Source organism: Mytilus californianus, unplaced genomic scaffold (assembly GCF_021869535.1).
Source record: "Mytilus californianus isolate M0D057914Y unplaced genomic scaffold, xbMytCali1.0.p SCAF_14, whole genome shotgun sequence".
Lineage (NCBI taxonomy): Eukaryota > Metazoa > Mollusca > Bivalvia > Mytilida > Mytilidae > Mytilus > Mytilus californianus.
This window is the reverse complement of record NW_026262626.1, coordinates 27,724,765-27,750,193: the sequence shown is the minus strand read 5'-3', so window position 1 is coordinate 27,750,193 and position 25,429 is coordinate 27,724,765. Positions and strand designations below refer to the sequence as shown.

Here is a 25,429-nt window from a genome sequence, read left to right as displayed (position 1 = left end):
AACAAAACATAAGTCAAGTAAAGACTCCTTATGGTCTCTTGTTTTGTATGATAGTTGTAGGCAATCAAGTCCCAAGGAAATATTTGGATGTTAATTGAATGCCTTTGTGCGTTGATTTCCTTTCTTCTTGCTTGGTTTATCTGGGGACTATTGTAGTTTTATCTAACGGTGTGGTTGTTTGTCCATTGTTTGATGGTCATTAGGTGATATTTATATACAGATTTGTTCTTTTGATCTTTAGTAGGTATGATTTGTCGAAATGGTAATCAATGTACAGCTCCTAATATAACTACTACTGTCCCCAAAAATAAAATAAACAACCAGCAAAATCATCGATTACACAACTAAAACGTATTTTAAAAATGAAAATTATATTTAGTAAATTGAATGCATTGCTTTTCTGGATTTACCATCATCTGGATCGCTCAAACCGAAAAAAATGAATGACAAGGATGTATTAGTACTTGATTTAGAATACCCCTTACGTTTTCAAAAAGCAAAAGTTACACTATAAGCTAAATATCAGCAAGGTTTTAGATTTTATGAACATGGGGTATTTTAAACATGTGTTCTTGAGTGGTATTAAACTTAAAATAGTTCATCTGGATTAAAGACTGGTAATTTCTATCCCTGAAAAGTGAAAAAAAATTAAAACAAAATGGCATGTGTCCACTTGACCAATCTGATTTGGCATTGCCAGAATTTTTCATTCCTCTTCTATAATTCCCAATTAATGGTCTTTCAACCCATTGTACCTTACCCATCTCTAGGGATAATTAGAATCATTGGTGTTGCATGGTACATGTATTTGTGAATTGGAAACACTTTTCTTCATTTATGCTATATCGAGTTGTTTTTCAATATGGTAAGGACAGCTCCTATCATATAAAATGCTACTACTTTAGTTTTACACACATATACATACATAAATAATAAACAATTGAGTGAAACAAAGTTTTACAATCATAAAGTGTTTCATAGTTTAGCAGTCACTTATATCTGCTCCGGAGAATATCCAAAATCACCTGAACATGTGAAATGTATACGAGTACATACGTTCGACTTCATTTAGTGAGTACTTCAGCCTTAACTTTGTAGAAAGTTAATTGTTAAAAGTTTTATATATATATATATGCTTGTTACCAAAGAAATATTACAGTTCTACGTGGGTCCATGCTGACTCTATCGTTAATCGAGGTCTACTTAATGCTTCATTACGGTCCATAATGGGTACTGTTGTATATCTATAGACGAGGGACTTAAGCCATCTGACCCTTCTACCAAAAATCTTAGTTCTAGCTGCACGAATATTAGCAGATGCAGAAAATATTTTTCACAGCACGTTATTAGCAATAAACCAGTACAATAAAAAACACATCCTCGTTTTCATTCGCAATTTTATTGTTCCTCTATTGGAATGTCAAGACAGACGCATTATTTGACTAACAATGATGATGAAGGTGAATATATAGCTGTTAAACGTCCAGCGGTAAATTGAATGCATATTCAGGACAAGAACATGTTAATGTTATATAAATATCAACCCTGCTTTGTACTAGACCAACACGCTGAGTCGGATTTTAAAATGCTAGTTACAGTCCGCAGGAATACATGTCTCTCAACCCGGATACATTATTATGACTCCGAGCCAAACAGACTTTGCTCTTACTCCTAAATGCCGTGTGCTTAGCGGATAAGACGCAAATACCAATTTTAAATTGTTTGGTTTGACCCGGCCGGGGTTCGAACCCACGACCTCCCACAATCGAGGCGAACACGCTAAAACGAGACCACAGATGCGGACTAAAGTTGGACTAATGAGGTGTAGTACTATTCGGATGTTGGGGAAACCTTGGTACCATTTTTAGTTGTTGTTGTTTAAGACAGTTCATGGCAGACTGCTTGTCCAACGACAAAAACGTCGCTTCCTTATTACTGCTGCCGCTTTTCAGTTCGCACTTGTTACTGCATGCCAATACATACATTGAGACAATGTAAATGTGCAATCGAATTCACATAACAGTTTGTACTTCCTTATTGCTCCATAAAGACAAGTTTTACAGGGATACCAAAACATTCAGACAGTTTTACTGTGTTTAGGTCCTTGTTTATATGAATTAAATACAAATTTGTCGATTTAATTTCTACACAAAACCAAGTTAATGTAGATGTTTTATTCAAAAAGTCGTTTACTACAAATTACTAGAGCAGAAACAAATTATCTTACAAAATTAGAGCAACCTTAAAAAAATGACACGGACATTTGTTATTATTTACAGCATTAAATTACAGAACTATATATACTGACATTGTATATCCAGAATACCTTAAATACTTTCCCTGATAAACAAATGTACGTATATAAAATGATACATTACCTTTTTGACGATTATTTCACTGAATATAATATGTGGCAAGTGTAAGCTAGAAAGTTTTCTTCGTGGATTGTATTCTATTGTAAATTGGTAAGTGGTTTTTTTTTGGCTTAATGATCATACTAAAACCTGCACATAATTAATTTGTTTCGTGAAAAAATATTGAAATTGATTACTTACAGAAAAAAAAAGTGACTTTATTAGGTAAACAAGGAAACGTTCAGTGGTTGTCGTTTGTTACTGTATATCATATTTTGTTTTTCGTTTATGTTTTTGTACATAAATCAGTCCATTTATTTTCTTTTTTTGGATTGTTTAACATTTGTCATTTAGGGACCTTTTATAGCTTGTTATGCTCTATGGGTTTTACTCATTATTGAAGGCCGTACGGTGACCTATAGTTGCTAACCTTCTACGTCATTTGGTTGTATCATTGGCAATCATACCATATCCTCTGATTTTTATATTAATGTCCCTGTAATTTATATGCGTTCTAGTAAAACCTTTCGGAATTTTGTTTCCTTAATTCTCTTCAACTTCATTCCTCATTTAGCCCTTTTAACTTTTTTATTCGAGCGTCACTAATGAGCCTCTCGCACCTGGAGTACAAAAAAGTATAAAAAATATACCGAACTCCATGGCAAATTCAAAAAATTCATAAAAGAAGACAAAATTAAACACCATCAATCAACGGAAAAGTGAAAAACAACTGCCATATTCCTGACTGGGCATTATCCGAAAAAAAAAATGGCGGGTTTAACCTGGTTTTATAGATAGCTAAACCTCCCACTTGTATGGCAAGACACATTTTAATCCTGGTATCTATGATGAGTTTATTTACAGCAAAAAAAGTAAAATGATGGAACGACTAATAAATTAAGGTCCGGGTTTGCCTTTACTTTTGGGTCTTTTGGTTTTATCAGCTCTTCAATGCATGTATTATGTGTTTTGGGCTTTCAAATATATAGGCCTCGGTCATCACTGAAGAAACATTAATTGTAGAAATGCGTATCTGGGTCTGCAGATGTGTTTTAGTAATAGTGGTCATATTAGGGATATAGATCGATTTTTTTCCTCTTGAATGCTCCAAGGCAATTCCGATTCACGCTATCAAGATGTTATAGAGAAGATTTTTTCTAAATGTGCAAAAGACAAACAATAGACGCCAATTGATAACATTCTGTTCTATTGACCAGATTAGCTGATACCAAAAAAGTGTTTTACAGCCAAAGGGAAATAATCAACTTTAAATTTTCAATTTTTCAGAGTTTTCAATTAATTTTAATTTAATTAATAACCGAAGAAACGCATGAAATAATAAGAGTTTTTTTTTAATGGAAGGTTTAAAAGATGTGCGCGCCATTAGATTATTATGTCCCCCGTATATCATTTGTAAATATAAAATGAAAAGTCAGGGAAAATATTTCACTGAAGGGTAAAAGTTATTGACATAATCTACATGAAAATCACTGTATTTGTAGAAAACATATAATGTCATAACAGGAACATCTATATTAAATTACAAGTCTTAGAAATACATGTACCTGCATTCTGTTCAGTGATCCATGACACCTGTCATATTTATTATTGATATGTGAAGAAGTCCCACCCAACATAAAAATTGTTTGATCATACATCAATACACAGCAGACCTGTGTTTGGCGGGAGATCAGTGTATTAGGATTAATATATTTCACAGAAGATAAATTTAAATCTGCAAGGTACATTAATTCTAACTTTAGATAATTGATCAACTAATTTATTTATTTTAGTATTAATAATATTATGAAATGAATTCGTCAATTTAGGCAGTAACACAACTATTATTAAACATACAACATTAAAGGATTACTTCTTAAATTTCTTTGTCCATTCTATAACTACTTTCTAGCTAAAAACTGCCGTACTTATTTCGAAATATACTCAAAAGATGTTAGTATCTGACTTATCTCATTAGCAATCATATTATACATTATTTTCCTAATTTCTACAATGGATTTTTTTTTAGTTTCTCATATGTGTTTATTTGAAATCGAAATTTTCTACTAATATATAACAGTATTTAAACAAAACGATAATGCAGTAAAATTTATAAATATGAAAGCTTTACACGTTTAGAAACTGAAGTGTTTGTATGTTCGAATACTTGAAATATCATAAAAAGTGAACTTCAAGATCTAAATAGCCAGTAGCAAAACAATTAAAGGATATTGAAAAAAAACATGTATTTCTAATCTGTTCACCAACAAATAAAGAAGTAAAAGGCATCTGATCTTACATCAAGAAGAATGGACAAATAATGAGATGAAAAAAGAAAAATTAGACCAAAAAATAAAGAATAGAGAATAATTGGGTGCAAAAGTATAAAAAAAAATAACTGCGGAAAATAAGAGAATTAAGTGATACAATTATGATTTCAGAAGTGAACGATGTCTAGAATAAAGAAATCATATTATTGCAGAAAAAATTAATAGTAAAATCATTTTCATGATAATTTTTCAAAATAAGCTTTATTTTTAAAAATAAAGAAAAATTTCCTTAAAATCAAAAGAAAACAGAAATTGAGAACTTCCCTCAAGGCCCTCGCTAAACAGTTAAACATGCATTGGTGATGGTAGAGAGGATTCACTGTTTCTGTTTTATACTGAAATACACGTTTTTCTCTATTGTCTTGGCATGTATCTAAATTTGGTAAATGATCACCACAAATATTTTGTTGATTTATATGACAATAAAAGGGTTGATTGATTCATTAGTTATCATAATTATTTACATAATGACGTTATTTTCCTTTCATTTCCTTTTTATTTGTTTTTACTACAAAATTATTCTGTGAAATTATCGACAATTTATTACCAACAAAGATATCAGACACAATTGACGCACTGTTATTATATTTTTATCATTATGCATATATATCTTGTTGTTTTTTAAATAATATTCTATGGTTGAGTGGATCTAGAGTAACCTTGATTTCCATTTCTTTCAGCCAAAGGATACCTTCAGATATGGGGAATGGTATGTATATTCTAGGTTTGTTTTCTATTCTAAACATGGAATGTCGACTCCTTCAATGAAACCGCCCTGTTTGATGATGTTGGAAGAGTGTCAAGCTCTTCGCACTTTAAAATTGTTTACCTTACCAAACATGTTGTAATTTAGTACAACAATAATTCAATTCAGAATCTGTCTAGTTGTCTTATTGTTTAATTTGTACTCGTCCTGAATATGCATGAACTATTGCCACCGGAAGTAAAGTAAACATTTCAGTAATTGATCTTTGACAGAAATTGAGGAAAGAAAGAAAGACGATATAGATGGAAAGAAATGTATTTGATTGTTGAGCAAATCTTTTATTTTACTTGCGAAGAAGTAAAAAAAGAAATCCCATCTATATTTTCTCCGATCTGTTTTTGAAGCAACTTTGTGACTAACCGTTTTCAGTAGATATTTTATTAAAACCAAAAAACTAAAAAGCTTCAGAAAATCCATATTTTCTGAATAGTTACATTGATAAAGGAAACATTCATGTAAAAAATATCTATCAAGGCCATATATCAATTAAATCATTTTGTGGGGATGTCGAAAAAAATATAGATATTAAACTGCAATTCATCCCTCTTTCTTGAACACATGTACTCAATTTCGAATAGATCACTTCGTAATAGTTACTTTGTTAGTACTGGCTATCCCTGCATTAATAAAGATGTCAATTTGCGCATGATGTTATTCAATTATGACAGAAAATAACACTATCAAATGGTTTATATACATTTATAGATAGATTCAAATAGTCCATTTCTCATTTCTTTATTGCAATATTACGACATGTTCGTCGGGACATTTACTAGATTAATGACACACTACTTGTCTGCTTATTTGACAAATAAATGCACAAAACTAGATATCTTATTACATTTTTATGCAATAACAGTGTTCAAACATATATTTTTGCACACTACAAGTAAAAATAAGCATAAACAATATTTCTGTGAGAGAGAGAGAGAGAGAGAGAGAGAGAGAGAGAGAGAGAGAGAGAGAGAGAGAGAGAGAGAGAGAGAGAGAGAGAAATCTGTCCGCGTACTGAAATTCCTAGCTTTCATCATTGTGTTCAAAGTTTAAAAATTAAAAAAAGAAATTGAGGTATAACTCGAACACTCCAATGTGTGTGACACTCGCTCATTGGTAACGCCTTCTGTGTACTATTCGTTACTTTTTCAGAAACCTCAAAAAAGTCTAAAAAGTCCTATGCCTTCGAAATTATAGATGAGCGCGATGAACTTAATCCAGAAGACGTAAAGCAAATCGTTGCATCAGAAGCTGATAATGGTAAGTTTATGAAGGATAGATACAACGGATAAAACATTTATCTATACCCATACTTTTGTAAAGTAGTTTTTTATATCTCGACAAGAGACTTATGTCCATGTAACTCTATCTATTTTCAGTCTATGGTATATGTAGAGACTCTTATAAACATATGCACACAAAAATAGATAAAGAAAATATTGGTACAGTTGGTCTGGTTTGCCTCTATATCTATTTAGTTTCATGACAGTTTTTTGTCGTAGGCATATGTAATCATGCTCAGATGGATTAACTGATGATTCTTTACTGTTTCTTTTTATGTTGTGTTGTCATGGTTGTTTCACCACTGTCCAAGGTTAAGGAAAGGTTGAGCGCATTCAGACATGTTAATTTAACAACGTCCCGTTCTTAGTTTTCTCTTCTAAATAGGACTAGTAAAACTTCTAAAATAGAAACAATCCTAAATGAACCATTTTTCTAAAAATAAATAATGTACATCTAACATTGTACTTCCAAATATTGATAAAACATTGAAAGCTGGGCTACTAGAAAACTTCCTTGATTCTTTATTGCCCCCTCGGTACCTTTTCACATTTTGTCCTTTTCATTTAATGATATGTCTCTGTATTATTTATGATATATACATTGTATGTTTGAAATGACGGTTACATTGAATGGGGAAAACGCTTTAAAAATTGGAAGAAATGATGGTGCAACTGAAAAAAAAGGTAGAACGAATGAAAATTATAAGTCTTTTGTATATTTTTGGTAGACAACATATTTTTAAAAAATGCATTATCAAACAAAATCCCGCGAGTATATATTTTCAAAGTCCTCTCTTCTGTGGTGGAGGTATTTGTCTCATTGGTAATCATGCCACATCCCCATTGTATATCCAAGTAAACATCTTTTAAATAAACCATGTAGTCATTGATATAAAACACGTTCATTCATCGTTCATTCTTAAAACACCAAGGGTTCAATACTTTCAGACATAGGTCGACAATTGAGAGCTAAGAATATCCTGCTCAAGGGAATTCCGGAAAGTGCTACATATGCATTAAGTTAGTATCTGATTCTTTTTTAAAACACTTCCGTGACTTCCTGGTGTATGGAGTACAGACAGGTGTTCAGAAAATAGTATGAATTGGATAAAATTTCAAAATCAAATAGTATGTCCTTTACTGAGTCATGAAAGAAGTTTTCTATATGTATAATTTATTTTTCAAAGCGTGTACAAATGATCAAAACTAGAAAATGTACTCGCAAAAACGACAACTACATATAACTATATATATCTTAAATAGATATGATGATAAAAATATTAAATTGGTGTTGTGGATTGAAATCGGTATCATGAATTTAAATAACTTTGATACTACAAAACCTTAAATCTACAACCCGTAGCACAATTTTTAATATACCAATCGGAATTTTGTATACTTGTTCTCTTTTGGATTGTCGAACATTTTGCCCCCCCCCCCCCGGGTCTTTTATAACTTAATTAGGGTTTGTTGACAAGGGACCCTTGTCTTTCGGTCTATGATGGAAAGCATCGACATTTATACCACATCTTCTTATTTGTTAATTGTGATATATGTATCATGCTATACATCCGAAACTTTTCAGTATAGTAATCTTGTTATCTAACTTTTACATCAAAAGGCAATTTGTCAACTTTACGTTCCATTGACTTCGATCAGCATTGATTTAACATAAAAACAACAAATTCAACCAATCAGAGTTTTTTCTAAATACCTTGATACTAGAAAGTGCCAAAACTTATATCCTGGTCTGATAATCTCAGAATGACATGTTTGGAATTTCATAATATTAAATTATGCTATTAGCTACACCCTTTAGGGGTAAAATTTTTTTTTCATTTTCTTGAGCGGCAGTATCCATAAACAGTTGTAGCTGCTTAAATTAGATTTCTGTAGTAGCGAGTACATCTTGACCCTGATTTTCAAAATGTACTGCCCATTATTCCTTGTTCAAGTTACTGGTACATGCTGCAATGTACATGTTATAATATTAATATGTTTTAGTTTCACGAAATAATGGTCTAGATAGACAAAAGAGGAGCACGCATAACTGGTTTAACCCCACTACATTTTGTGCCTGTACCAAATAAGATTATCTGGACCATATATAGAATAAGAAGGTGTGGTATGATTGCCAATACGACAACTCTCCATCAGAGACCAAATGACGTAGAAGTTCGAAGCTTATATTGTTCGTTACTTTTGTTTGTTTGTATGTCTGTTTTAGGGGTCGGGTGTTGGTGGTTGCTGTAGCCTGTTGTACTGAGTGATATTTGTGCGATTACTTCTATCCCTTTTTATTTACTATATAGATATAAGAAGATGTGGTATGAGTGCCAATGAGACAACTCTCCATCCAAGTCAAAATTTATAAAAGTAAACCATTATAGGTCACAGTACGGTCTTCAACACGGAGCCTTGGCTCACACCGAACAGTAAGCTATAAAGGTCCCCAAAAAATTACTAGTGTAAAACCATTCAAACGGGAAAACCAACGGTCTAATCTATATAAAAACGAGAAACGAGAAACACTTATGAACCACATCAACAAACGACAACTACTGAACATCAGATTCCTATATATTTAAAGTATTATTTATGTCCGATTCATGAGTATTTGCCAATACTTTTCAGCTATTTGTTCAATTGAAACAAACACTAAACTTAAGAATGAACCACCTCTTCCTGATACCAGCCCAACAGAACTAGATGATAATAAAGGTCTGGAGGAACCAGAAAATATAAATACACATCACTCTGAAAATGAGCAAAAAGAAAATTCACCACATTCAAATGAAAAGTCAAAAGAAAATGAAACAGGCAATAATGTAACTGAACTAGTGGATACTATCCCAATCGAGACAGACACTGCTACAGTCGTCCATTCGAAACTATCTTGTCAGAATGCGGAGGCTGCAGAAAAACTAACATCCGAGGAAGTCAACCACGAAAATCAAAATACAGGAGAATGTACGTCAGGCGAAATTAAGGACGAAGAAAATATAAGAATTAAAGAGAAGAAAAAGTCCAAGAAAGAAAAAGATTTTACAAAGCGGAAAGAATCAAAGAAAAGGGAAAAATTATCAAAGAAGGAGAAAAGGGTTAGCAAAAAGGTTTCACTAAAAGAGGGAAAGGAAACCAGTAATATGATAGTAAACGAAAATTACGCTAATGTCAATTATATTCCTTGTCAAGACACAATAGGTTTTGCTAAACATAAAGATGACGGTGATAAATTTCAAGATGAAGTTAACAAAGAGAATGCAAACGATTCAGCAGATATTAGTCAGGTACAAACACAATTTGGAAATAGTTCGGTATTAGCTTCTATGGTTACAATAATTACCGAACAATCAGACGAAATCAAAAACATCGACGAACAGAGAGAAAAAATACACGACGATAAGCTTGATGCTACTTTAAGTCCAACGATTTCTTCGACAGATACATCTACAACAATCGATGGGAAAATGGACATGAACCGAAAGTGGTCAGAACAGAATTCAGAAGTTCCACATAATAGTAGCGTCGAAGAGGAAAACAATTTAGACTCAAATATCAATATTAAGATAGAAAGTCCAAGCAAAGAAGATAAAAACTACCTTCAAGAGGCATTCGACCTGATTGATGCAGCACAAAGTTCAATTCCTTCTACAACTGCAGAAAACAATGAAACCACGCATGGTGACGGTGATCCGAAAGCAGATATAACTCTGTCAGCGAGAATTAGACGAGAGTCTCAAACAATATTAGGTGAATCAGTCATTGATCATACCATTTCTGATGAATCGTACAAAATTTCAAATGCTGAAGATAACCAATTAAAAACAAGCGACACGGATAATAATGGAACAGCTCAGATTCACCCAGAGCTGCCACAAAATGTTGTAAATCGGATATTTAACAACAATAACAACACTATTACTGAAGTTGTTAGTAATGGAGATAGTGTTAATATAACGATTACAACAATCAACAACCTCAGCGATGGAGTTGATGATACGGTGGTTCTCAGTCATGTTGCATCAACAATGAACAATAATCAAAATGAGAGTGTTAATGAGACAATTGTTTTGAATCCTTCTACCTCAACCATTAACAGCAACTCAATTGTTAGTGATGACACTGAAACAACAGATAGAAGAGTTTCAGATCAGTCAAGTATAATTAAAGAACCAAAAGAAACAGGTCGAAGCTATGAAAGTGAGAATGCCAAATTAGACACTGACATCAGCAGTGTAGCTACAGAGGAAAGTTTAAAGATCATTCCTACTGATAATCAAAACAAAACGATTAATGAAAATAACCCTGATGACCAAATTTTAGTGACTGAGAATGATGTTTCAGAAAGTAAAAATGGTAATGATGATTCAGATATTAATATTTTAAAGAAATCTCCTATGGTATTAGACAAAAGTGATGAATTTGAAAGAAAAAAGAACAAAAAACAAAAGGAGGAAGAAAAGAAAAAACAAAAAGAAAACAAAAAGAAACAAAAAAGTACAAAGAAAAAAGCGAAAACAGATAAAGAAAAGGTAGTAGATGAAAGTAATCTTGAGACTCCAGTAAGTAATCAGATATTGAACTCATTTTGCGAGGAAACTGATGAAAACAGTATTAAAAGTCAAAAGGAAACATCAACCTCAAGGGAGAATGGAGACAAAAAGCTAAAAATTACTCTTTCAAAATCTTCAAGTAAATCTGATGATGAAAAAAAGAAGAAGAAAAAGAAAGAAAAGAAAGGCAAAGGCAAAACGATAACACCGTCATTAGTTGAAACTCAAAGGGAGATACCTATAGCTAATAAAGGTAAGTGCATCCTTTTTCAGTGCTTTTAAGTGTTCTTTAAAAACATTGCCCAAATTACTTAATAAACGTGTATCAACCTATTACAGACAAAACTGATCGTCCATGTACATATACAGTATACATGTCAACGTATATTTATTCCGCCTAACAGGAGTTCCCCTGGAAACTTTGTTTTAAACAATGTCATAATATCTGTTCCTGTTGGAACAAATATTCTATAACCTTTATTCCGTAAAGAACAAATACTGTAATATGTGTTCCAATGGAAATAATATTACAGAATATTTCTTCCAAATGGAACTTATATTATGAAGGAACTTCTATTCCGTGACATAATCACCGCCCCCTCTTTCAGACATTTCAACTGTCTAGATATCCGAACGAATAACAAACAAAAAGAGACATAGGATAGCTATTCTGGTACATCTGTACCTGGATAGAAAAGGGCGAATATTTGTCAATGTTTGTAGAATTTAATTTCATTAATCTTTTAATATTATGTATATATAATACGAATGTCAATGCACACGACGACATCTCATTTTGATTTGTGTATCACCCTATAAAGCCCTCCAGTAAATATTACAGCATGTTGGTTAAGAAACAAGTTTTAGGTCACATATACAAAATATTTTCTGTATGAATTTGACTGATTAGCATGTTGTATGACCATAGGCCATGTAAAGTTTGTTTACTCTTAGGTCAAAGTGTAATATGTTCTATCATTCCTTGAACTCATAAATTGTTTATTACAAATAAACAGAAAGTTTATCTTGTATGTTAATAGATTCAATTGATAAATATAGCAACTGGTAGAAAAATAATCGGTTTTTCCTCGTAGGGTTAAAAAAAATAACGGAGCAGAAACTGAATGGTAAAGTTTCTAATTGATATAACATTGATTATTAAACCTTAGTTTATTATACACACATAAAGCTGTGATGTTGTGAATTTAAAGAAAAATCGGACAAGATTTTGATAATGTCCCCCACAACCTATTGCCGACTATCGGCACTACAGATGCAACAGATAACACTAAAAGTCAGATCAAAATTTGCTGTACATGATTACAAAATCCATTGTACTGCAATTAAAATCGGAACGACAAACAAAAAATCTGCTGTACACGTGATAGCAAAAGCACTTGATTTAAATGATAAGCGGGAACACAGATCATAGTTTGCCGTTTTTACAGTCGGTAATAGGGTGTGGGCTTTGATATAAATTAATTAATTGTTGGGAAATGAGTTCCACCTCTATGTCACAACTGATTTTTAATATACATGTATATACCATATACCATGGCATACATGTGGTGAAGGTGCGAGCATTTTATGTAATTGTTATTAGTAACGGTAAATTATCTAGGGGCGGATTTAGGGGGGCGGGGTGCCCCCCCCCCCCCTTTTATGAAGCTTAGTTTATGGTTAATCCAGACTTTTTACTGCTTTCACTACAAATTTTGTTTAGTTTTGCCCCCCCCCCCCCCTTTCAAAATCCTGGATCCGCATCTGTTATCACTCCTTAAAATAACAACAGTTCTAGATAAATTAGTTTGCTGAATATGAAAGTAATATGAATAAGAAGGGAGATAACAAATGAAAAATCTTAAGTCATAGACAACACCACGATCAAAGGAAAAAAGACGAGCAGTCATCAAAACATCACACAGAAAGCAAAAGATTTCGCGACACAAATTTGACCATAACCAAGAGTTAACACTGGTTCTCTGGACCGGTCAGCAGTTCCGAACCGTTCCACTATTGGCACAATTAAGATTTGTTTTACAGAGAATTATGGTAAAGCGGAGATTCCTTGTAAAAAAATTCAATTGTGTTACAGAGTAACCGATCGGATGCATTGATGACTTAAATACCAAACTGCACTAAACAACGTAAAACCCTTTTTTTCCAGACCACCTACTGTATTGCTATTTTCCTATTTTTTGCATTGAGTGCTCATTAAAAAAAATAAAAAAAGGTATCTAAAAATCTGCATCAGACGAAATTAATAGACTTAATTATTACTGTGTTGTTGATATCCTTTTGGGCCTAAACATATTTGTATATTTTTTTACAATTTAGGTGTCGAGTGTACCTGATAAACAGAAGGCTTTTTTCAAAAGCGCATTGAAATCAGTATCATTCGCTAATATGATTATGTACCTATTTCATATGAGCGCACCTGCCTCATGCGGGATTCGAACTCACAATTTAAGTGTTGACAGGCTAGTGATACAGTAGTTCGACTACTTAGACCACTCGGCTACCGAGTCCCTTAAATGTAAAAATAAACAATGTCCCCATTTTGACATAGATTTTGACATTCCATATTTTAATTAAATGTCATCATTGCATTATTATTATTTGATGAGAATATTTAATGAACAATTTAAATGAATACTTTTAGGTATTTTTGATGATGTCCCAATAGAAATAGAAGTCAACGATGAAGATGTTGTTTCTCTGTCTTCTCTCTCTTCAGGTATATATTTATGATACAGCTAATATTTTGATATTGTACTCTCTGTAAGATTTATATATTAGCTGTTTCCAGTAACTATCGATGTAGAAGTTTTCGCTTCCTAGGAAATTTGGCGATACCTTGTCATTTGTTGTTAGAACAATCACATTTGCAATGTGGCTCCAAATTTTATTTTTTCCTCTTCTGCCGTTGAGAAAAGGAGTGTGGTTTATGTTGCCGGTATTTTTTTTTCCATTTAAACGTCAAATACAGTGAGGCATTAACACAGAATGATATCTCAAAACTTACTTGAATTTATTCTTTTTTTTTTAATCAGAAAACAGCAGTGGCGCTATAATATCGAAGAACACTTTTCAACCTTGACATTTTTCGTGGACTATTCTAAATGTAATTCCAATACCTTAATTTTCCTTACAATTTTAATTATATTTTTAGGGTGGTTTGAAGGGGGTGGGTTGGGGGGTTTGGGGGGGGTTGGATTATAACTACATTGAATTAATACGGTTCTCCCAAAAAAAAAAATGATTGATTATTTATTCAAAAACTTTTCATGAATTATACTTTCAGATGAAACAGATACTTCAAAATGCACTGATGATAAGGAAATTACACTAAAAGGGAATTCGAAAGAAACGAAAACGGACTCTCATCTACTTAGTGTGAACGAAGCTAACACTAGACCAAAGAGTGACGAATATGTTACACTAAGTGTCATTAAAAATAATAAGGAGAATCCAACTGTTAAAACACAACAGGCACAAATTGAAGATACATCTGAAATAATTGAGTCCCCACTGAATAACGCAAATAATGAAGTAACTAAACCTGATGTGTTAAACGATATTCCCAAAACACCAGAAATTACATCTGATATTTCAACTTCCGACTCTCCTACCTTTGCGGAAAGTGAAAATTCAAACCAAAAGATAAAATCAAATAAAGAATCTAAAAAGAAAAAAAGAGGTTCAAAATTGTTACTCTTTCGCAATAATTCTGACGTTTCTAAAGTTGAAAAGGATATTGCGACACAAGAAGTTTCATTTGAACAAGATCCAACAACTGATTTACCAAAAGAGAGAAGACGGTCATTTTCAGAATTTCTTCGACCGGTCTTTGGTAATATATTTTCCAAAACAAGTTCTACCTCATCTACAAAAACAAAACAAAAAAGGACCGGTAAGTAGACTATTTTTACATAAAAACTTAAATTCAAAAAGTTGGCAAAAATGTGTTTTATAATTACAGCACTCATTGAGGATAGAGTTTTTTTTTGTGAATTATTATATACCAAAAAGCCAGTGATTCGTTATTGACATGATTTAAATAATATATTTTTGTCTGTAAATTTCCTGTTAATATAATTATGTCATTGTGTTAAAAGTAAGATTGCAACTTCTTAAATATTTGGCTAATAAACTTTTGTTCTCGTGCGTACTTGAATTTTTTCCCAGATACATGTGATGTGTGCACTAATGGCATATCATATTTTTTTAATTTTCAGTTTATACCAAAACCAGTACCTATATGTTAGATTTACCTTACAATTTTGGCAAGACATTCCTGAGAGGCAGCAAATTTCTTTTCTGTTTGAATGTTCCAAGCAACAATTTCCGTATAAACACAAGGAGGTTCGGGGTAAATGTCTATGAGACAGCAACTAAACAACAGCCCAATTGTATTTTCATATTAAAGAAAATCAGTTCTCTTTGCATTGAAATTTTTTTTTTAGTTCTTTATTTCTTTTCTTCCAGCTTCAATAGAAGATCAGCAGCCAATAGAACAAAAAGATACAGGATCAAAGGAATGAGCAATACCCTGAAATTACTGTATACTTCTACTGGTGCATTTCTGTTTGTTGTTGTTGTTGTATTCTATGTTATGATGTTTTTCATTTTTCTGTTGTTTTCTGTGGCGAAGGAGTGCAAAATTATGGCCATCGTCAAAATTGAATATCCAAAATTGTAAATAGAGAAAAAATTGTAATCACCTATTCAGACGACAACTACTTATTTTACGACGTGAAAAGCGCGCCAAAATTTAAAGGGTTAGTATGACGTCTTACCAAACTAATTTTACATAAGCGCATTTCCCCCCGTAATAAAAGGGGTTATTTTTTCTACGTGCAAATTTCTTAACAGTTATTTTGGCTACGCGAAGTTTCCCGTGGAAACATGTTATTTTTTATGCAAATTTTATTTGGGGTTACTATAGTCAAGTATAATAATACTTATTATGATTCAAACAGGTATAAAGTTGTAATTTTTGTTCGAAATATTATTACCATATTCAAAATGTTCTTAATTCTAAAATAAATAGGTTGGGTGTACATAATTCACTTTTAAATTGAATATATGCGAGAGTGTATGTGGTGTGTGTCTGGGTAATTATGTTTGTCAATGAATGACTTGTATATTAATGATTCACGATCAATATGTAAATGTAAATTTCAATCTGCATAATAAAAATATAAATTGTATTCAGTTGAAAATAAATCGTTTTCCTCATATATTTATTTTTAAAAGTATGTTTTTCGGATTGTTTCTTCCTAAATTGTAAACATCTACGCAATGTTGGGGAAAATCAACAGTTTCAAATGATTTTTTCGTGTAGAGAATACATATGACATTAAATTTCCCACAAATTGCACCGACTGTAAGCTTAATTTTACTTCTTTTTGTTGCTCTTACTTGACCGAGTACCAGAATGTCATAACCACAGAGTAGGTAACCTGTCGAAAAATTATATAATATGAAAATAGCCCTAAGTCAACACAAAAGTATCGGATGTAAACTCAGATGTTCCGGAAGGGTCAGAAGTCCCTGTTTCACTCGCCGTGTTACTCCGGCAAAATTACATGCAATTTGATGAATCAATTGAAAAACATTATCACTGAAAACCTTTAAAGAGCTTAGCCAATTGGAACGTCTGACGGTTCACCATTTAATTGATGGTATAGAGAATAAAAACGGGTATTGTGTCAAAGAGACAACAACCCGACCAAAGAGCAGAAAACAGCCCAAGGTCACAAATGGGTCTTCAACGCAGCGAATTAATCCCGCACCCGGAGGTGGTCTTCAGATTGTCCCCTAGACAATAATGTATACCACTTCAGCCAAATGAACGCCACACTTCTCCGAAACATACAAATGATCCAAAATTTAAAGAAAGTCTAATTAACTACGGCTCGAAGTTCATTACAAGCGCAAAAATGCAGCGGGTTGTATTCAACACCCGCAACACAAGAAATGTTTTGACGCAACATATGACCGAGAGTCAAATGTTTTTAAAGATATCCGATCAGTAGTGTATACTTTTGGCACGATGATTAAATCAAATTTTGTTGAACCTTCGTAAAAATTTAAGGCCGCCCCATTCCCTCTATTTTAACACACAATTATTTAAACTTATTTTTCTTATTATAATTTTTTTCATTCATGTCTTAAAAGGTGTTAATATATTGATTTCAACGATTATGGCAGATAGCGTACTTGGTACTTGGATGTATAAGTACCCTGCCACGTCCACTCTGTGTTTTTGTTATATATGTTTCTGTTTGTATCTATCTGATGAGTCTTGGATATTATAATAGATAGAGATAAACTGTAAACAGCAAAATCGTTCAGCAAAGTAAGATCTACAAATAAGTCAACATGACCAAAATTGTCAATTGACCCTATAAGGAGTTATTGCCCTTTAAAGTCAATTTTTAACAATTTTTCGTAATTTTTTGTAATCTTTTACAAAAATCTTCTCCTCTGAAACTACTGGGGCAAGTTAAACCAAACTTGGCTTAAATCATCCTTAGGGTATCTAGTTTTAAAAATGTATCTGATGACCTCGCCCATCAACCAACATGGCCGACATGGCTAAAAATAGAACATAGGGGTAAAATGCAAGTTTTGTCTATAATTTTATTTTGTGAACCATTATAAATAGAGAAAATCTGAAATGAGCATGTTCAAAATGATGAGCTCTACCAATTGTCCATATACGTCAAAACTGTCAGACAAATTCTTATAGGATTTATTGCCCATAAATGACAAATTTTACCTTTTTTTTTCATTTTTGCCTATTATTATGAAAACTATGATACATGTTTAGAGAGAAACATATTTTTTTCCGTTATGCCTTAAATGATTTGAATTATAATAGATAAATAGACACTTTAAATCACAAAAATGATCAGCAAGGCAATATCTATTAAAAACTCAAATTTTGCCGATATAGTTAGTAGACTGTCACTCTTCATAGGAGTGATTACTCTTAAATGAGATTTTTACCTTCTTTTGTGTTTTGAGCAAATACTAAAGAAGATAGAGAGAAACTAAACAGACTAAAAGATCAGTAATAATAGAGATTTTTGTCATGAAGTCTATTCTCGTCTACAATGTTGGAGAGTGTCCTTTGTTAGATATGCACATAGACCAAGGTGAGCGACACATGCTCTTTAGAGCCTCAAGTTATAGTTTGTTTTTATGTTGTACCGTTACACCACTGTCTCAGGTTAGGGGGAGGGTACTCAGTACTCGGAGTACAATATTCGTGCTCGGAACACACAATCCAGTATTTTGATTGGTTGATTTCTGAGTCTGAGAACGATAATCGTGCTCGAAAGTTTTATGACCGCAAAGTTTCAAGCTTGACTTGGCTGGAGTTATGCATACTAAGCTTTATTTTCTTGAGTGTTCGTATCATGGACATACCAAATAGCATATTGAGTCTTAACATTCTACAAGTGTTGTTATGCGTCCGTTGTAAATGGTTAGTTTATTTTTTTCTTGATTAATACTACCAGATGTTTGAAAATAAATGAGCAAACTATCGTAAATATTGTTAAAAAAAAGTAAATAACATTTACATCAAGGAGGGTAAATCCAATGCCTCGCGTAAGGAAGGTTGGATGACTGTTTAACGTTCTGCTGCAACTTAATGCATTTTCATGACGAGAACATGATAATATGATATAATTATAAACACTGCTATACTAGACCGACTCGCTCAGCAGGATCCTTAAGCTAGTTCACAAAGTAATAGTCCGCAGGAAGACATGCCACCTTACCCGGACAGATTATTCTGACTCCGAGCAGACACGTCTTTGATCTTACTCCTAAATGCGGTTGCTGGGTGAAGAAGCAGCAAATATCAGTTTCAAGTATTTGGTTAGACCCGGTCGGGTATTGAACCCACGACCTCCCGCACTAGAGTCGACCAAGCTACCACAATAGTACATAGGAGGTCCTCGTGTATATTGACACCCACCCTTTTCTGTGTGTTGAAATTACAACTTTTGGGTCCGTTATTAGCCTGTTACAAGTTAAAATATATTCCCCTATCCATAATACAATTTTTTTTGCATTTGCTGTTCCAATTTTTCGGCTTTCGTCTTTGCCCACTTACTAACAGAACCTACATATTGTATTAATTGTTAATAAAACAGTTCTCGTACTCAATATGATTGAAATAATTACCACTGGACGTTAAGAAACTCAAATTAAATAATCCATTAGTCTTTGGTATTTTCGAAAGGGTATAATCTTTATATTTGATAATGTAATTATATATATCCAAAACATTACTGCACACGTTACTTGTTAAAACTCAAAATTAAGAAACTGTTGACCATCGTTATTTAGCCTTCTATCGTTGAACTCGGAAGAAAAGAATCGATTGCCTAGTGAGAAATATATAAATTTTCAGAACTACAGTCATAATAATTGCTGCGAATAGCGAAATTTCCACGAATCTTAAAAATAAACATCCTGAAACTCAATACACTGTTTTTGTGGCGTTGTATGTAACTATATATGACTTTGTAACATATTGCTGTAGTTGTCACTATAGTGTGAAAGTCAACACGAGTAGCGTGAGTAGCTAAAAGTTTTTTTTTCTTTTTTCTTTTAAAACATACTTATTAAATTGTATTATCGTATCGATAAATTTTTAATTAACACTTAAACCGAACTCTTGTTAAAAATCAACAAGTAAATGAACGGTGTGAAAAAATTAAAATTTTTCCATACGTGCACATTTAACATTATGTTAACACGTGTCTCCTTACTTTTCCATCCAATAATCAAAATTTATCCAATAATAATGGTATCGAATTCTGGTCGACGGTATGAAAAACTATACTAAAACAAACACACAAAAATTAACAGTAAACAAAAGTAAGCAAAAAATACAAACGAAAAATACAAACAAAAAAAAAAACACTCCACATACCACTTCGTTTCGCAGAATTTTTTCTGTATAGTTGATCATTACAAAACCATGTAATAAATTTCAAACACATAATTATATACATATACGATATTTTGTACAGATAAATCGACTATTTTCAACTGATTTTTTTAGTTTGTTCTTATGTTGTGCTGTAACACCACTGTCCCAGGTTAGGGGGAGCTATAGGGTTGAACGCTCACAATTTTTTTTAACCCCGCCACATTCTGTATGTGCCTGTCCCAAGCCAGGAGCCTGTAGTTCATTGGTTGTCGTTGTCCGTCATATTTGTTTTGTTTTTTTTGTAAATTGTTTTGTTATAAATTAGGCCATTAGTTTTCTCAATTGAATTGTTTCATATTTTCCATGTCGGGGCCTTTTATAGCCGACAATACGGTATGGGTTTTTCTCATTGTTGAAGGCCGTACGGTTGCCTATAATTGGTTACAGCCACTTCATTTTAACTTTGGTGGATAGTTGTCTCATTGGCATTTCTATTTTAATTATATGGAGAAACGTCATAAAAACACCTCCGTTATAGTCAAATGTTAAATTCTCTGTTCTATTATTCAGCAAAGTAAAACAACCAATCAAAATGAGGATGTTGATAGGGAGTATACTATTCATTTTATTGAATGTCATCACAGCCGATGCTAGAAAAGATAGTAAGTAAAATATTTATTTCAATAATCATTATGAAATATGGACCCTCAGTTTCCGATGGAACCTTTTGTCAGTTGGCATACTCTTATTTTATCCGAGAGTCTATAAAAAATGAGAATGCATTTAACAGGAGACTTTCAAAACCATGCCACCGACAATGAATTTCATAAAAGACAAACACATAAAAATATATCTGAAAACAATTACTAAATTGAATCCCAACGTGGGAATGGTACATAAAATGTGTCGGGTTATACCAACTAATTTGATATCAGCCATCCCCCTTTAATCTCGAACTGTGCAATACAAAAGGGTACATAAAAGAACGTACGTATATAGTAACTACATCTAAAAGTATCGCCATCTACCTCGTCTTAAGTGGATCCTTAATGGTCTTTTTTAAATCAACTGAACCTTTTTTATTCTTTCACCGTCCAAAGGTATTATAAGGCTGATAGTAAAACGGTCATCCTCCATTTTTATCAAATTTTAAAAGGGAGTAATTTTTCAAATAAAAGTTGGATAGTCAAGTTTTTTTAATCTAATATCCCAGTATGATGCATTATAATATATGTCTTTTACATTTAACCGAACATTTCGACTTATTAATTAGAATTTACACTATGAGGCCTGTTTTCTTTTCCAGAATGTGAAGGAAAACGCGACATTGTTTTCCTCCTAGACATGTCGGGAAGTGTAGGCAAGAGAAATTTTCAAATAATGTTGAATACTGTTGCCAGCATAGCAGATAATTTTTACATTGGACCATTCAACACTCAAATTGGAGTGGATGTGTTTTCATCTTCCGTCAAAACAGCAATAAAGTTGAAGGACTATAACAACAGATACTATCTTGAACGTGCCATAAAAAGAATTAAGTATGAAGGAGGCATGACCAATACTTACCTTGGACTGAATCATGTTCGATATAATAGCTTCTCATATGTATATGGTATGTTATAATATATTTATGTATATCTGTTTAAAAATAGAGATATGTATACAGTGCGTGCATCCGCTTGAATATTATGTGACGATATACTTTACATGTCGCAAAACATATTCCATTTACACTTTTTCTATTAAAGCATATATTAGAGATTCAATAAACATTTCTCACTATTACATCGCCAACAAAATATAATTGGTCCAAAAGAAAGATTAACAGCTTCTGCAAATTGAGAAGATCATCACAAAGTTGATGAAAATAATTCAATATAAACATAGTGTTTACAATCATACGACTTATTTACTGGATCTATACCAGTACTACTGTTGAACTACCATTCCCGAGGGTACCTTTTACCTTGTAGTCAATACTTTGGCAAACGATATAATTTTTTTGTAAATTTCAAATTCATAAAACTATGTAATTGTGCTAAAACTTGTATACGCACAAAAGCAAAGTTAACCTGAAACGGTTTAAGCTGTTTATTAAGGCCAGTTTGGTTTTTATGCTCTCAACTGTTTTCAAACTTTTGCTCACGAGACTGTCAACGTATATTGTTCCGCCTTAACAAAAGTTCCACTGGAAACTTTGTTATACACCATGCCATAAATCTGTTCCTGTTGGAAAAAAACCCTATAAACTTTATTCCGTAGGCAAAAATATTGTGATAGGGAACATCTAGTGGAAATAATATTCGCAGAACATTTCTTCCACTTGGAACTTATATTATGAAGGAACTTCTATTTCGTGACAAGCTTACCTGCTCATTTTTCCAGAAATGCGTGTTACGTGCACGTTTATTATCATATGCATCATTAGTATAACTTTGTGTAATTATCATTGGAATTTTATTGCTTTGCACAATTTCTCACTAATGTAAATTGTTTGAATGACTAAGTCTCATTGCCTGCAGGACACCGATATCATGCACCACGAATTGCCATTGTCCTTACTGACGGAAAATCTCAGCATAAAAGTAAAACTTTGAACGCAGCTAGGAACTTGAAGAATGCTGGTGTCAAAATATTTTCTGTGGGGATAGGCAGTGGTATTGACTGGAGTGAAGTTCACGGTATAGCATCAACTGGTCGGAAAAGAGCTGTTTTTAGAGGATGGTCCGCAAAGGTGCAGAATTTTAAAGAATTATCGAAAACTTCATTCAAACATCAAATTACGGAAGTTGCTTGTAGTGGTATGTTTTGTTTAATCCCTTCTATGTTTCTCTAATATTTCAGAATTATCAGAAGAAACCAAATTCTTCATCAGCATCTATAAATCAATATAATGAACAGACAAAGATAACGCAAATACAAATAAATTGATTAAAAATTAAGACGCCCTTGTTTATCTTAGTCGGTTAACAACAAACCATTTAATCATGTTATGAAATGTAATTTGTACTCAGGCTTCCAAGCCCGACAGTATAGTTTGCCATATACGGTATCTGCTTTTTCTGTACTCATGTATGATAATATAATAAAGCATAAAAAAGAATCACAGGAATCACACATTTTGCACGGAATACAGTACAAGAGACCGCCAGCAATCAACAACACCAAACTCCTAAACGTTACTTTCAAATAAAGATGTATACATGTATGAACAACAACGTAAACCATATGGTCCAGAAAATAAGACTTTGGTATAAGCACTCTGTTTTACGTGCCAGTTTAAACCAGTTTTACGTGCACAATTTCAGTCGTTTGGTTTCAAATACTAGTATACCGAACATTTTATGTATGTTGCTTTCCTTTTCTGTCAGGCATGCCTGATAAAGGTCATGACAAGACTGAAGTGAACTTGTATTGCGTAGTGATCGGTGCCATACGTTTAAATTCCCTTTCAAAATATACAATAACATCTGAATCTGTCCGGAAATAAGTTTACATTTGTGTTAACTTGAAAGACTATAAAGAATTGAAAAATAATTCGTCAAATTTTGACTTTTTATACATGTACACAAAACATGTATGAAAACAATATTTAGGGTATGTTTTGTCCGAAATAAGACCAAACAAAGCTATGAAAAATGAAGTTTTATTTCCATCGCCTCCAATTAAAATTTGAAGGATTAATTACACAAGTATATTTTACATGTACACATAGTTTATCTCTAAATTTTCAAATAAATGCGTATTGCTTATCTAAAACTAGCGATGTATATATATTTTTAGTTGGTTCCGTGATAAAAACCCATGATAGATTTGATGGACTCAGAGTAAATTAAATCCAAAAAAAGGTAAATGCTTTTATTAAAATAATACATGTATCATGCTGAAGATTCGATTTAAATCATCTACTTGTCAATCCAATGATATCAACATTTTACCATAATATTATATTAATATTATAGCGTTAGTTTTATTGGTTAAATCTTATTACTTGTCGTTGATCCTGCACCAAATTGAAAAAGTAACATTTGGTAAATATGTGTATTATAACAAATTATTGGAAATTTCTAAATTTAATTCACCTTTGTATTTTGAAAATTCCGTACCACAATCTTGTCATTGTTGATTTCATATATCTTATAAACTTATGCTTTATTTTTCAGATTTTTACATCTACCGGCTTCTGTATGACGAGACACAATTTTGTTTCTAATACCAAATAAAACCTGCAATCATTTATGGACTTGACTTATATTTAAATCAAAAGCTTTGAATATGGATTTTAATTATTTTCCTATTACAGCAGTTAATGTTATTTGAATGGTTTATGAATTTTCCTTGGAGTTCGGTATTTTTGTTATTTTACTTTTTATTAGTTCAAAACCTATCAAAATTGAAACACGACCACGTATTCATTTCAAATCTTTTTAAAGTAATTGTCATTTACATAACGTATAAAAATATAATAATGGGTAAAACAGTCAAAAAGAGATTGTTAAAAATGAAGTGAGAGTTTTTTTTTTTGCTCCTTGTTAAAGGCATAACTGTGACTTTGAGACTCAGAGCAGCAATACAAGCGCTGTTCCTTTGCTTTTTGTGTATGTGAGCAAAACCAATACGCCATTATAGTAAGCTATGAAAGGCTTTGGCATGACAAAATGTAAACAATTAAAAAAAATATCTACGTTTCGATATATGCTGAAAACAGCAACAACAAATATTAAGACAGCTCGCAACCAACAACAAATACTGCATTACATGCTTCTTACTTGGAACCGGCGCACTCAGCATTTTGCATGCTTATCCATTAATCATGTTTGTTAGCGCTAAAATATTCTTTCAAAATTTCCATCCTGGTATCTATGATTTGTCCTTTTGAACATTTTGCTGAAAAGTTCATATCTGGAAAAATGAAAAAAAAAATTCCCAAAACAACTTCAATCAGTGCGTAATATTTCTGTGAAGTTTCATAGATCTTGATCGAAAACTGCAGCCGGATTCGGTTACACAAGATGTCTTCATACATTAAATCGGTTTTGCAGAGCAACCCAACCGAAAACGAAAGAAAACAACGGCAAAGAAGTAATCTGAAGAAAAAAAACATGATAACTATGTATAGTTTGAAATATATGAAGCATCTGACACTCCCTTACAAAAATAAATGTACGTTCGAAATCAAAACCGGAC

At 32.5% G+C, this 25,429-nt stretch overlaps 2 protein-coding genes across 4 annotated transcripts; both read left to right on the top strand.

Annotated features, from left to right (window-relative positions):
• Positions 1-2,086: 2,086 nt before the first annotated feature.
• On the top strand, positions 2,087-16,496 carry LOC127724648 (myb-like protein X). 3 transcript variants are annotated; one of them, XM_052231677.1, is made up of 7 exons: positions 2,087-2,353; positions 5,365-5,393; positions 6,597-6,704; positions 9,362-11,536; positions 13,946-14,020; positions 14,588-15,196; positions 15,772-16,496. In XM_052231677.1, exons 2-7 carry the CDS (start codon positions 5,384-5,386, stop codon positions 15,825-15,827), a joined length of 3,033 nt encoding a protein of 1,010 aa, XP_052087637.1. In that variant the 5' UTR covers positions 2,087-2,353; positions 5,365-5,383; the 3' UTR covers positions 15,828-16,496. The 3 variants fall into 3 exon arrangements, with proteins under 3 accessions (XP_052087637.1, XP_052087635.1, XP_052087636.1); XM_052231675.1 differs by lacking the exon at positions 2,087-2,353 and adding an exon at positions 2,360-2,465; XM_052231676.1 differs by lacking the exon at positions 2,087-2,353 and having other exon boundaries at positions 5,172-5,393.
• Positions 16,497-19,794: 3,298 nt separating this feature from the next.
• On the top strand, positions 19,795-24,479 carry LOC127724735 (collagen alpha-1(XXII) chain-like). Its single transcript, XM_052231830.1, has 6 exons — positions 19,795-19,883; positions 20,813-20,904; positions 21,549-21,854; positions 22,765-23,043; positions 24,026-24,090; positions 24,406-24,479. Exons 2-5 carry the CDS (start codon positions 20,835-20,837, stop codon positions 24,076-24,078), a joined length of 708 nt encoding a protein of 235 aa, XP_052087790.1. The 5' UTR covers positions 19,795-19,883; positions 20,813-20,834; the 3' UTR covers positions 24,079-24,090; positions 24,406-24,479.
• Positions 24,480-25,429: the final 950 nt, after the last annotated feature.